The following is a 14,442-nucleotide window of genomic DNA, read 5'->3' as shown; positions in this document are numbered from 1 at the left end:
AAAAAGAGGATTTAATAAAAGAGAAATACTCAGATGCTCTTTCTATGGAAAGAAAATAAGACAGTGGCTGCAGCTGTATAGGGACAAAATTTACTGTAGTCATTTGGCTACAACTGCTCCCTTCTCTTCTCATTAACATATTCTAGAATAAGAAATATGATTATGTACACGCAAAAAGCTTTCATTTGAAGATTTCAGAGCCTTTAATAAAGTTCCACTGCAGTAACCAGCCCTTTAATCCCATTTAGAAGTTTTTCTCCTCATATAACTGTGCCCTTCACTATCAATTGCTTCATAGAGGTCCTTTTTATTCTCTTGTGTTGCATGTAGATAACCAATATAAGCCACACAAAGTGAAAGGGTGACCAATCCAAAAGCCATTACAGGTTTGTTCTGTCAAAGAAAAAAAAATATAAAGTCTCATTAGGACAATAATTTGAGGAGATTCAGCTGTCTGTTGCATTCTCCTCTTGACACACCAAGTCTTTATTACCAGGCTAGCATTCCTATGGCAATATTTCAATTATCATTTACTCAATTATTTATTCAATTAGCTTGACTCTTGTTTACAGATTATAGAAGATTCCTGCTTCTCCTTTCTACAGCCTGGACATCTTAGATCTCCACCCTCAGGAGGGTGACACGTGAGAGAGGAGTGAGGCATGGACATTGGTCTGGTACGGAGTTTCAGTGGTATCTATGTGATGCAAAGAAGTTGCTTAATTTATCTTGTCCAAGTCTTTCCACTTGCAAATCTCATAGTAGCTTATTTAATTAGAAAGTGAGGAATGAAGAACAGAAGGTGTTTTTCTTGCCCAAGATATGTATAACTGTCAAAAAGCCTTTTATAACCTATTTTAGGCATAGAAGTAATAATAATGTGCACACTTTTCTGGGAGCCTAAATTTAGTGACTGGAACAGATATTATACTGTTATAATAACTTTGATGTACTAGTGGAAGACCCAAGACCATAGAAGCAAAGCAATGTAGCCTTGAATAAAATAAAATAAAATAAAAAACTTTTAAATACAGGAGTTTCCAGAGTAATGTTTTGTCTATTAATATTTTGGGCCCATGGCTGACAGTGTATAACTGAAACTCTGAAAAGCAAAAACTCAGATAAGGGGTAAGGGGTGACTATTGTACTACTTCAAATCGTAACTGCTAAAGAATAAGAGTTAAAGTTTTTGACTTGAATGAATATCTTTAAAAAAGCTGCAAGCTCAGAGCGGCTTAAATTTGCAATTCTTGAAATTCTATTGGCAATTTAAAAAACACATTAGTTTGGTCATTAAAACAATCTATCTTAATTTAATTAAGTTGACCTATTTAGCTTTAAAACAGCTTACATTGGCAACTACTATTAAAATTCTAATCAGATTTATTTATTTTTTTTAAAGAGAGAGTGAGAGAGGGAGAGAGAGAGAGAGAGAGAGAGAGAGAGAGAGAGAGAGAATTTTTTTAAAATATTTATTTTCTAGTTCTCGGCGGACACAACATCTTTGTTGGTATGTGGTGCTGAGGATCCAACCCGGGCCGCACGCATGCCAGGGGAGCACACTACCGCTTGAGCCACATCCCCAGCCCTCTAATCAGATTTAATATAATTTGATTTCATTTACTTATAAAATAGAATTTACATTTATTTAAAAATAAAATTCATCAATCAAATATATTCATTAATTTACAGAAGAATATAAAAGATTTTCTATCTCCATGACAGCGTGCAAATGTATGGTTTGGATTTTTTTCACAAAATGTAATATTGCTTAAATAATGATTAATAAAAGCTGGAAATGCAGTAAGAACAATGAATTTCCATTTTTGTCTGTTTCAAAGGAAGGTCTTGGGGCTGGGGATGTGGCTCAAGCGGTAGCACGCTCGCCTGGCAAGCATGCGGCCCGGGTTCGATCCTCAGCACCACATACAAAGATGTTGTGTCCGCCGAAAAACTGAAAAATAAATATTAAAAACTTCTCTCTCTCTCTTTAAAAAAAAAAAAAAAAAGGTCTTATTTACCAAATAGTACATGATCAAACTATAAGAATTACCTTCAGGCTGGGGTTGTGGCTCAGTGGTAGAGCGCTTGCCTAGCACAGGCGAGTCCCTAGTTCAAACCCGGACACCACATAAAAATAAATAAATAAAGATATTGTGTCCAACTACAACTTTAAAAAAAATAAATAAATATTTTTTTTAAAAAAGAATTACCTTCAAAATAGTGCAATAATTAAATTAGTATGTTATCTTGAGAAGCTGATCCATTAAAATAATCATTTTCCATTATAATTCTCAAATGCCCTCAAAATACTTCATTTTAATCTGTGTATTTATACATGAAACAGGATTTAAAAATTTTTTTTCACTTGCTTTTATTCATAGAGAGGACTTACTAATTGATAGAAAATTTCCATGATAAAATCAAATGCTACAGAAAAAGAACTTTCCATTTCAGATAGCCTAATTAAACATAAAGTCTTATCCTGGATTATGTATTATCTTACAGGCTTAATGAAGAGCTCTGGATTCACAGCTCGAAATAAGGTCGTCGTGCGTACCCCTCTGAGCCCTGGATTTGGAAAGTCTTTCTCTTTGGGTGATTCCTTTTTAAGTGTTGGTGGCTCAGGTGCTGAAGACATCTTGACTAATGCGATTTATTACCTAAAAACAAAGTAATACATTATTCCTTCATACTTGTTTCTTTGATAAACCTCTTTTAAAAAATATTTCTTATACAAGCAACAATAAATGTTGGCAAGGATGTGGAGAAAAAGGTACACTCATACATTGGCAGTGAACTGCAAATTGGGGCAACCACTATGCAAAGCAGTATGGGGATTCCTCAGAAAACTTGGAATGGAACCACCACTTGATCCAGTTATCCCACTCCTGAGCATATACCCAAAGGACTTAAAATCAGTATATTATAGTGACACAGCCACATCAATGTTTATAGCAGCTCAATTCACAATAGCTAAACTATGGAACCAACTGATGTGCCCTTCAATAGATGAATGGATCAAGAAATTGTGGTATATATACACAATGCAATATTACTCAGCCTTAAAGAATAATGAAATTATGGCATTTACTGATAAATGGATGGAACTGGAGAATATTATGCTAAGCAAAATAAGCCAATCCCAAAGAACCAAAGGATGAATGTTTTCTCTAATATGTGGTGCTAATTCATAATAAGGGCCGGGGAAAAATAGAGGTAATTTGGACTAGACAAAGGGGAGTGAAGGGAGGGAAAGGGGCATGGTGGTAGGAGCAGAATGAATTGTACATTACCCTGTGTGCATGATCTGTGTAACTCTACATCATGTACAACAAGAAGAATGAGAAGTTATACTCCATTTGTGTGTGATGTGTCAAAAATGCATCATTCTACCGTCATGTATGGCTAGTTAGAACAAATTTAAAAGATCATTCTTATACTCATTTAAATTTTTTTTTATAGTTGTAGATGGACAGCATGCCTTTATTTATTTTTTTATGCAGTGTTGAGGATCAAACCCAGTGCCTCACACATGCTAGGCAAACACTCTGCCACTGAGCTACAGCCCCAGCCTTACTCATTCTTTTTTTTGAATTCCAGGTATGCATAAAAAGTGATTGTAAGTGGCACTTTAAGTTTGGTTTGCTAAAATGGTTATTACTATTATTTTTTCATCTCTTAAACCCCAGTAAAGTGGGCAGAAGTCTGGAGAATGGTTTGTTGGTCTGAGTCAGATTGTTACCTGTTGTAAGAAGTCAGGGCTATGGCTGTGCCTCAGTGGTAGAGCACTTGCCTAGCATGTGTGAGGTACTGGGTTCGATTTTCAGCACCACATATAAAATAAAGGCATTGTGTCCATCTATAACTAATTAGAAAAAAAAAGAAGAAAAAGAAGAAAGGGCTAAGGGAAAGAGAGGCAAGTGGGTAATCCATTCCTTTATTTACTCTTCTTTTCATTTTTTCTCACCTTCCAACAGCCCTTCCACAGCAATCTGAGGGAAGTACTATACCATTCCTTTGCTTAATATCTCCTACAGCTTTACCCCTGGCCTACTTTCCCCTCATCCTCTGCCTTTTTCCACTGGCCCACCCAAGCAGAAGAGGAAGCAGCTGTTTCTATTCACTCCCCCTCTATTAGCAACTCCCTGGAAGGACATCCTCTGCTATGTACTTAATCTAAATATCCCTTCATCTCTTGGCTATTCTAAATTTATCCTATTAAACTGAAGTGTGTCTTTTGTCCTAGCTGGAATAGTCAACAATTTGAGAATGTTTTTCTCTTCCAGGTATCATTCCTGCCATCTAATACTGGGATAGTGGTGGTGGTGGGAGTCAGGGTTTGAAAGGGAGGAGGTTAAAAAACAAACAAAAAAAAACCTTCCCCAAACTGAAATTAATGACAATAAAAGTCAATAAGAGTCAGACATTCACATTTAAGCTGGGCACAGTGGCCCATACCGGCTCGGGAGGCTGAGATAGGAGGATCCTGAGTTCAAAGCCAGCCTCTATAAAGGCAAAATGCTAAGCAACTCAGTGAGAGCCTGTATCTAAATAAAATACAAAAAATAGGGTTGGGGATGTGGCTCAGTGGTTGAGTGCCCCTGAGTTCAATCCCTGGTACCTAAAATAAAAAATAAAATTCACATTTAAACATTAATTGTTGCTTTGTACAAATATTCTTTATTAAGTCTTCTATTTTATATACTTTAAAAGCAACATTTTTTGCAACTTAACAGTCTTGGAGGAAATCAGGTGCTTAGCTTTTCAAAACACTTTATGCTGCAATGCTCCTGAAACATTAATCTATACCACTCAATAGGGTAAACACCTCATAGAAACATCTGCCTGAAGGGAAGGGATTCTCCACTTTCTATATTTGCAAAGGCTTTAGATCATTGTTGGCTGTTCTATCTCTTGGTCCCCATACATGTTATAGTTATCATTGCTGATGTCATCATCTTCTCACCATCATGGCTTTCTGGTTCCATTTTTAAACAAGTGAGAATCCCTGTAGCAATTTCATGTACTGCAAACACTTGGGAAATAAATTGCTATTTGTAGCCATGAAGTCTTCAAAATATAGCTGTTTGGGGATACCAGAATCAGTAGCAATTTAGAACTAGGATTGGTTCAAATACCATGTTGAGTTGGTATCTTTTTCCAGGTGTACCTCAGAGGCTTCCACAGGAATTATGGCTGTTAGTTGCCAACATATTACTATTGTACACGATTTTACAGACCACTGGGTCTCAACAACCATGTCAATGGTTTGCTTCATGTTGATGTTCTCAGCCTTTTTCTTCCTTGTCTAAATTTAGTTATTCCTGCAACTGGCTCCAGTAGCAAGCTTTTGCTGTGTGAATAATCCCGGATTTGAAGGCTGAAGAATGGCTGTGCAATTCAATGGGAAAAACTCAATTTATATGCAATCCAAGCATGGAAATATGTTTTAGGCAAAGCGATTTCTTACCAGCAAGAGGATACCGCATTTTGTTCCTTTCATTTTCTTGTCAACTTAACTCAGCTATTCCCTACTCAGCCATTCCCTAAAAAAAATGTTATCATTTGGGCATGTGTGTTGGCTTGTTAATTACAGGAGAACAAATGAACAATTCTGAAGCAATGGGGGTTAGCTGACTTGCCAATGATGAGTAGTCCAAAACACTCTATAGCAGAATATAGCGACTACCGATCTGTTTACTTCCTTTTAAAAGATCGTCTCTGTCATGAAGCACAAAAGAAAGTCACAAACTGGTAGAGTATACCTGTTTCATCAGCATTTAAAACACCATTCAAGCTGTAATCAGCAATTGTTTGGTCTTTGTTTTTAAAATTTCTCCTACACACAAATTACTAATTTTCTGGAACACTGTTTTCTTCACTACAGACAACATCTGAAGCAATTCCATAAAGCGCCTAAAATTTGTTCAGTCAGCTGAAACTTACTATGGCCAAGTTAGTAAAAACCTGAGGCATTATGTTGCAGAAATAGTACAATTAAATGATCATTTCCTGCATGAACTTCTTGGTTACTACCCCCAAAGGACCCACATTCAACTCTGCTTTCGTCTTAAAATATTTTTAAACTTTCTCTTCAATCTTGGCTCAGTCTTTAAAAATAATGGACAATGTAGGGGGAATGATGCTAAATACCTTTGCTATTTCTCCTATCTTGTGACAGCAATCTACTGTTTCCACTATCATCACTCTTCTCTTCTAATAAAGACCCCATTTGAACCTTCCTATCATGATGATTGGATGGAAGATGTGACAAATGTGTTTAGATTTAAGTAACAAATACTGGCCACCAAGTGCTGAAGCCAGATATCAATGATGTTTCTCCTTGTATTAAAAAGTACACTTGAATAGGAATGTTGGGGAAAGAGAAAATTCAAAAGGAAAAAATTAGTGAAGTGTAAACAGCATTTCAGTCCACCAACAGGATATATCTATAAGAAATATTAGGCAGGAAATGATTGACATATGGCCGTACTGTTAGGATAGAACCTAGAATCCACAGGCTCAGTTTACTACTACTAGGACATTAGATAAAAATACTAGGAGAGGGAATGCAGTTGTGACTCAGTGGCAGAGTGCTTGCCTAACATGTGTGAGGCCCTGGGTTTGATCCTCAGCATCACATGAAAATATATTGTGTCCACCTACAACTAAAAGAAATTAAAAATACTAGGATGGTCTAAAAAGGCAAATTTACAAAGGCAAGGCTTTCTAATCAGCAACTGACACAAAGGGATAAAAACAGCTCCATGTCATTAAAACAAAGATATCCTATAAAAATGAATTAAAGTTGTTCATGGGGAAGAAAAACAAGGTAATAGTAGGTATGGAGAGCACATTATTATAGAGCACAGAAGAGTCCTCAGAGCATAGTTTATCGTGACGTGAACACTGTGTGGATGGCAATGACAATGTGTCAGGAATTCAGAGGGGAAAATACACACACACATACACACACACACACACACACACACACACGTTACAGCCAACAAAAATTTCACTACAAGTTGAATATCCCTTATCTGAAATGCTTAGGACCAGATGTGTCTCTGAATTTTTCTAAATTTTGGAATGTTTGTATACTTAATGAGATAGGGGATAAAACTCAAGTCTAACAACAAAACTCATTTAATACTTCATATGTACCTTATCACAAACTGAAGGTAATTTCACATAATACTTTAAATAATTTTATACATGAAAAAGTCTGTGTATGAGAAAGCAAAGGTGCCACTATCTCAATTACCCATGTGGACAATTTGTGGCTATTTGGAATCACCATCATTCCACTCTGAACTCACATGCTACTAGACAGCAATCATTTTAATGTATTCATTCACACATAAGTGCTTAACAGGAGAAAAAACAGGACATACAATTAATATAGTGAAGAAGTAATATGTTTAAGGTAACTAAGCAGCACAGTGGCACCAGCTGTTAAACAATAGCAGCTTTCAGTTTCCACCTGCAACATTGTTTGATTAAAAGGCTGTTGTACACTATTTTATTTATTTAGGTGAGAAGAATCATCAGAAGCTGTCGAGGGGCCAGGAAGTGGCTCCTCTAGGGATGAGGAGGCATTGTGCTGGGTGGCTTTTTTAAAAGTTTGCTCCAGGGTTGTCTGCCTCATTAGCAGCAGTTTTTGTCTCAGAAGTCTCTCTTTGATTTTATAAATTGACATGATTTCTTGTTCTGTTATGAATGCACGCTGCTCTAGACCTTTAATAAGCCCATCACACAGTCTGACCATGTTTTCCACAGGCACTTTCTCTGCAGTGTTAACATCCCCTTTGTCATCACCATTATCACATTCACCTTGATGCAGAACCATTTCAGGTATTTCACCATTGGTCAATGAATGAACAACTGGAGCTTGATTATTGATATGAAAAACTTTTTTGATATCCACTTTTTCAATAAATTTCTCTGTTGCTTTGTTATTAGCAGCTGTTTTATCACCACAAATCTTTAAAAATGTAATACCATGTCTTTTTTTAAATTTCTGCAACCAGCCTGTTGAATATTCACAGTTTCCTTGAATTTTCAATTCATCATGATAGATCTTTGCTTGTTTCATGATCAGCATACCATTCAGTGGCATGTGTTCATTGCGACGCTGACGGATCCACTCTTTCAACACACGATCAAGATCTTCATTCTTAGCTTTATGCAATGTTTTTCTATTTTTCATTAACTTTGGTTCATCACTTTCAGCATAGAACTTCAGCAGTTTATCCTTCTGTTTCTTCAAGTCATATATGGTGGTCATTCCAACACCATACTCTTCTGTAAGTTGTTTCACACTAATACCACTGTCCAGTTTTTCCAATAGCTTGACTTTCTGTGCTATAGATAAACATAAATGCTTCCTCTTTTTCTTATTGTTACTCACAGGGACATCTGCAGGCCTTTTTGACATTTTCAATAATATTTTTACACTGTAGAGCAAAGAATATGCAAAAAACTACTGCTAACAACGCATGTATGTCTTGGCCCCATGTGAAACATGCTGGGGAATCTGCTGTTGGCACAATGGGCCTGCACACATCATTTTATAACCCTCTGAGGGTGTGCTTCTGTGAGAGAATCTGGGTGTGTGGAGAAAAGATATATTGCAGCTGAAGACAAGAAGGGTCTTATTTTCCTTGGGGATGCTGAATAAGCTGTGTTGTATACCTGTGTCTTGACTGCAAGCTGTCATATGAGATTAAGTGTGGAATTTCCCACTTGAGGCATCATGTTGGCACTCAAAAACGTTTTGAATTTTGGAGTATTTCAGACTTTCAGATTAGGGATGCTCAACCTGTATTTTAAAATTAAAGGGATGCAGTAATGTTTAATACCATGAAATTCAACCAATATGAGATGTGTCTATTAAAAAACTATCTGGGGTTCTAACTTGAATTGTAATGGCTAAATTTCAGTTACAAGATTCCTTGATCTTCTTTTTCCCTTAGAAGAACCTAGTTTTCCTTCATAAAGAATCAAGGAAATAAGCAATCAAGGTAGCACTTATATTGCAACATCCATATCCAAATTCTTATTAATAATACATCATTTATGTTAAACTAAACTCTTCACTAGAAATAACAAAGAATATGTGGACTGGGGCTGGAGGATAGCTCAGTGGTAGAGCACTTGCCTAGCAGGAGTGAGAGGCTAGGTTTGATCCCCAGCACCCAACACACACACACACACACACACACACACACACACACCCCACCTGGACTGGAAACCCACATGTATATTTTTAAAAATTTAATATGCTACAATTTCCGTTGTTTTTGATATTTTCTGGAGTTAATGAAAGTAACATTTTTCATTTTTAGCATTCTTTAGTAAGAAGTAAGACATCTCAGTTTTATGGTCCTTTCTCCTGTTATAAGCCAGAAACTGAAGATGTTACAATTGTTCTCCCAAAGTTTTCTAAACTTATTTACACATCAAATACATAGTTATATGTATAAAAATACATTAGATTATTTTTAAAATGTCCTGAACTTATTTATACATCTAATACAGAATTCTTTTTTAAAAAATATTTTTTAGTTATAGGTGGACACAATACCTTTTTTAATTTTATTTTTGTGATGCTGAGGATTGAACCTAGGGCTTCACACATGTGAGACGAGTGCTCTACCACTGAGCCACAGCCCCAGCTCCTAATACAGAATTCTTAACACTCAGATTACTGAGGTCATAAAGAATAACATAAAGAATTTGTTATATGTAGTTATAAAAAATTAAAAGAATAAAATATTTTCCCATAAGAGAAGGTTCTTCTGTATTTCTATATGTGCCTGGCCCACAGAACTGTGTATATGTGGGAATTAGAGATGTACTGGTTGAATAAACAAGTGTGCAGCATGAAAAATCTCAGTTGACTCTTCATAGATGTATAAATCACCAGGATTTGGGGGGGAAACAAAGTTCTATATCAACAAGCAAACTTTTAATCTTTTTTTTTCAAACTTTTAATCTTGAAGTAAAAGCAGACTTGCTATTTTCAAGTGCAGAACTAATGTTAAGTTCCACTTCAAAAAGTTGCACAAATTTTAAGCTAAGGCCAGGTGCAGTGACACACACCTGTAATCCCAGCAGCTTAGGAGGCTGACACAGGAGGATAGAGACTTCAAAGCCAGCCTCAGCAACTTAGCAAGCCCCAAGAAACTTAGGAAGACCCTGTCTCAAAATTAAAACAAAACAAAACAAAACAAAAAACATAAAAAGGGGTGGGGATATGGTTCAGTGGGTTAAGTGCCCTGGGTTCATTCTCTGGTACCAAAAAAATAAAATAATTATAAGTTAAAAGCACAGCAATAACTGATATTACCACTCAAGTGAACTATACCTAAGACAAAACCAGTTAACATCAGGCACACTTCCATCAGAACTTTCTAAGTCTTCCCATCACTTTCTCCAACTTCCCCCCAACACACACAGGAGTTATTAGCACTTATTTGCATATAACCTTAACAAATATTTAGTTATACTCCCTTTTAAAATCTGTTTATTTTGAATCTAGATTTAAATGGGGGAATCATAAAACACACACACACACACACACACACACACACACACACACACAGGATAGCAGGAATGATAGAAATTTGACATTGCACCACTCCTAATTAATTTGGTGACTAATTTGTGTGCAGGACCACTTGCAAAATAATAAATCAGGCACTACTGACTGCACAATCTATTCAGGTGCACTTATTCTTATTTCTTTTAGAAGAATCAGGAAATTTTAAAATGGACAAAATATTTTATTGGGAGTATAAATATATTTTAGTTTCATATACCACCGTATCTTAATACTTAAATAACTTGATGATTAGTACACATGAGGAACTGTATTTAAAAAAAAAAAAAGAGATAAGACGATATCTTGATATCTGGGTCAGAATAACTTAAAAAAATAATTTCAATTAGTACAAACAGGTTTGGGAAAATCAGAGGACTTTATGGCTTGAGGGAATTTAGCACAGTCTCAAATTTCAACTTTACCACTTCTAAACTGTGATTTTGAGTAGGTTTCACTTCTGATTTCCAGACTTCACCTTTATGAAAGCAGTAATACTGTCTATTGCACAGAACAGATGCGAATGTATACGAATTAAATGAAAACATTTTTTAAAGCATAATAGATTTTAGATTTCCAGAAAAAGTTACTACTGTCATCTTATCCTCCATCCTCCTTTAAACAAAGAGAAACCCAAACTCAAAGTGATTGCCTCTTTGCTAGGAGGGTGGGATTATCCAGGTCACCCCACTTCCAGCCCACTCCTTACTCCATCACTTCATACCATCTCACTTTAGACTTGAAAGAAAATATGGACTTTGCATCTGTGAGTTATTAAAACAACATTTGTAATAATAAAAAATGGGTCCTATATGTTCTTTGCAGTGTAATTTTTTTTTAAATCTCTTTCCATTTCTTGAACTTACTGTACCTGAAAAAAGGAGAAATATTTTGTCAAGGGCTTGTTGCAGATATCCTGAAAAACCTATTTGGCTTCCCCGCAAAGTAGTACCTACACTTCCGTTAATTACTTAGGACCTACTCAAAGATAGGTGCATTTGAAGCCTCCAGGAGAAACTGCAGTCAATTAAGTTCCAGACACTGTACTAGGGAGTTGAAAACGCACCGCTACAAAAGAAAAGGGAATCTTGTGAAATAACAAAACTACACTCCCCTAAATGAGAGAGCCTGGTGAGCTGGGACTCAAACAGCAGAGAAAGTCGCAAGGGTCTGGGAAATGGGCTCTATGCGGCCGCATATTTCCGAGACACGGCGTGCGGCTCACGTAGTCCCTGAGCGGCAGGGTCGGGCTGCCTGAACCTACGCAACCAAGTACGCGGCACCTGACAGTAACACTGGAAAGAAGCAGCGGCCCTGCCCACTCCCAGCCAGCGTCCCTCCACCCGGAAACCCACCGCCACCGCTCACCTACCGCGGGGTCACCCCTTATCCGCGCTTGCGACTGCTCGGACCGCTGCAAGAGAGAGAAGCCGAGCGCGCTCGACCCGGCCCACGCTACAGCGCCACCTACATCTCGGAGGCTGCAGTGCTGAGGCGCAGGGATAACTAGGCTCCACCTGCCCATGCCTCTACCTCCTGAGATTGACCGTTCCACAGCGGGGTTTGTGGGCTGGAGTTTTGCAAGGGACATTTCCTCCTCCCCCCTTTTCTCCTATTGACCTGTCTTCAGCCTTCCAGCTTCAAATAACCTTTCCGTTTCATGTTCATGTTTTCTACAAATAATAGGAGACCATCGCCAAGAAATATGTGTTTATTTAATGAAAATGGGGAGTATTACAAATTAGAAAGAAGACTTAGGTCTAGGCTCTGTCTACCCTTACTTTAAGGACGGAATAATTTAAGTGTACAGTTAATCCTCTGCCGTTTCTGTTAGGGCCTTCAGATTCTTAAACATACAAGATTATGCAGTAATGATTAAGATAACAAGATGGATAGGGATGCTGGTTTGCTCATCCTTGTTAATGCTTACATTTGTTAAATTTTGTTTTAGTTGTAGATGACACAATACCTTTATTTTATTTATTTATTTATTTTATGTGGTGCTGAGGATCAAACCCATTGCCTCACATGTACTTAAGCAAGCACTCTACCACTGAGCCACAACCCCAGACCAGATTACAGGTTATATTTAAACAAACAGAGTAACTGGTACACAGATTTTTGGCATGAGTTTATGTAAAGCTTTGTCGATTGGATTTTGAATATAAAATTTGTTCTTTTAAGTAAAATTAAATGTACATTTGATGTGAGGCTTACTTTTTCAGTGTTCATTGATATCGGGTATTATTGGGCAATCTTTTGACAAAATAAGTTAAATTTCCATGGAAGAGCTGCCCAGAAGCTGAGAACAATAGGCAAGGATACAAAGCATTGTGCTGCATCATCAACAGACCTAATTTTCTCCTCATCCTTAGGGTTCTCCTCACTAATATACAACTTGCCAAATATCAATATGGAAATAAAAATGCTATTACAGTCATGACCAATCCAAAGGAATCAGATGAAAAAATAAATGAGACATAAGAAAATACAAGGAAAAAGCATCAATTGTGGTAAAGACAACAGAGAAAAGCCTAACTTGTAAATTTCTTGGATACAAATACAATTCAAATAATCTGAGTAAACAATAATTCATTCCATTTTATGATGCTTTCAAGAAATTACTTTGAAGAGTGATGCTGGTCTGGTTACTTTCATAATCTTCATTTTGGACACAATAATAAATATTTAATAATACTGAACAGAAGATTTTTATATTTAATGGGATTGCATAAAGCAGAGGTTTGTCTATGTGAAAACATTAAAATTGATCAAAGATAGCCGTTGTAATAATTAGTGGTTCCTAAATGTGCCCTGAGATGACTGTAATGGTCTGGGATCCTTCCCAAGAGATATCTGGTGACACAGGTTATTTTTTTTCCAGGCAAGCATTAACGGTTGACTTATAATATCTAATAAAAATCACACATGATCAGTGTTTTGTCAAAGGCAGATTTTTTAAAAAATATAAATGCTGCCTTTTTTAAAACCATCTTTCAGAAAGCTGAATCAAAGTAGATGATTTATTAATGTGAGCCAAAGATATCTAATTCCCTTGAATAAATTAGTTGACAAATGTAAAAATCAAGCATGTTGTGGTAATTTGAAAAAAATAATCCCAGTTCTCCCCACTGCCTGTGTCCACACTCTCCATACCCTTACCCATGCCCTCCCACTCTGACTCTGGGTTCAGCCTTGTATGGCTAATACAATATTAGCAAATGTGATCCAAAAGAAGCTATAAAAGCATTTGAACTGGTAAGCATGCTCCAACAAACCCACTGAAGACGAAAGATACACAGACCAAAGTCAAGATCCCATTCCCCAAGCTTCTGATTCTGCCAATCTGGATTGGAGCCTGAGAATTTCCATTTTTATCAAGTTCTTGGGTAATGTTGCTGCTCCTAGTCCTCAAACTGCATATTGAGAACCATTAACCTACATGATAGGGCATTTTCTTTTCCATTTTCTAGATAAGATATTACTTGTTATTAAATAATTTCTACTTTGAGGAGAGGGATGTAGAATATTTTAACTCATCGTAAGAAAATCCTCTGAAAATTTAAATTTAGGATCCAATTACACTTCTAACAAAAGAGACAAAACAATCATTTCTGATGATTGAGATTTAAATACAATTGGTATTAATAATAAATCCATGGATTATTATCAGTGTAAAGACAATTGATTAGGACAACTTTATTTGAATATCTTGCTATTTATTCTGAGAAGGCATTTTCCAAGAATCACCAAAAAATACAGATATTTTAGGAAAATTAGAAGATGTATTCTAATTATTTCTAACTCCATTCAGGGTACAAAACAAATACTTTAGT

At 36.5% G+C, this 14,442-nt stretch overlaps 1 protein-coding gene across 6 annotated transcripts; it reads right to left on the bottom strand.

The window, feature by feature from the left end:
* Positions 1-2: 2 nt before the first annotated feature.
* SMIM8 (small integral membrane protein 8) lies at positions 3-12,071 on the bottom strand. 6 transcript variants are annotated; one of them, XM_081296580.1, is made up of 3 exons: positions 11,979-12,071; positions 2,507-2,663; positions 3-393 (listed from the first exon to the last, which is right to left on the bottom strand). In XM_081296580.1, exons 2-3 carry the CDS (start codon positions 2,639-2,641, stop codon positions 235-237), a joined length of 294 nt encoding a protein of 97 aa, XP_081152706.1. In that variant the 5' UTR covers positions 2,642-2,663; positions 11,979-12,071; the 3' UTR covers positions 3-234. The 6 variants fall into 6 exon arrangements, with proteins under 6 accessions (XP_081152706.1, XP_081152705.1, XP_081152707.1 ...); XM_081296579.1 differs by having other exon boundaries at positions 11,975-12,045; XM_081296581.1 differs by lacking the exon at positions 11,979-12,071 and adding an exon at positions 3,746-3,877.
* Between the last annotated feature and the right edge of the window lie 2,371 nt (positions 12,072-14,442).

Source organism: Spermophilus citellus, assembly GCF_964194105.1.
Source record: "Spermophilus citellus genome assembly, chromosome: 5".
NCBI lineage: Eukaryota > Metazoa > Chordata > Mammalia > Rodentia > Sciuridae > Spermophilus > Spermophilus citellus.
This window is presented reverse-complemented; position numbering and strand designations above follow the sequence as displayed.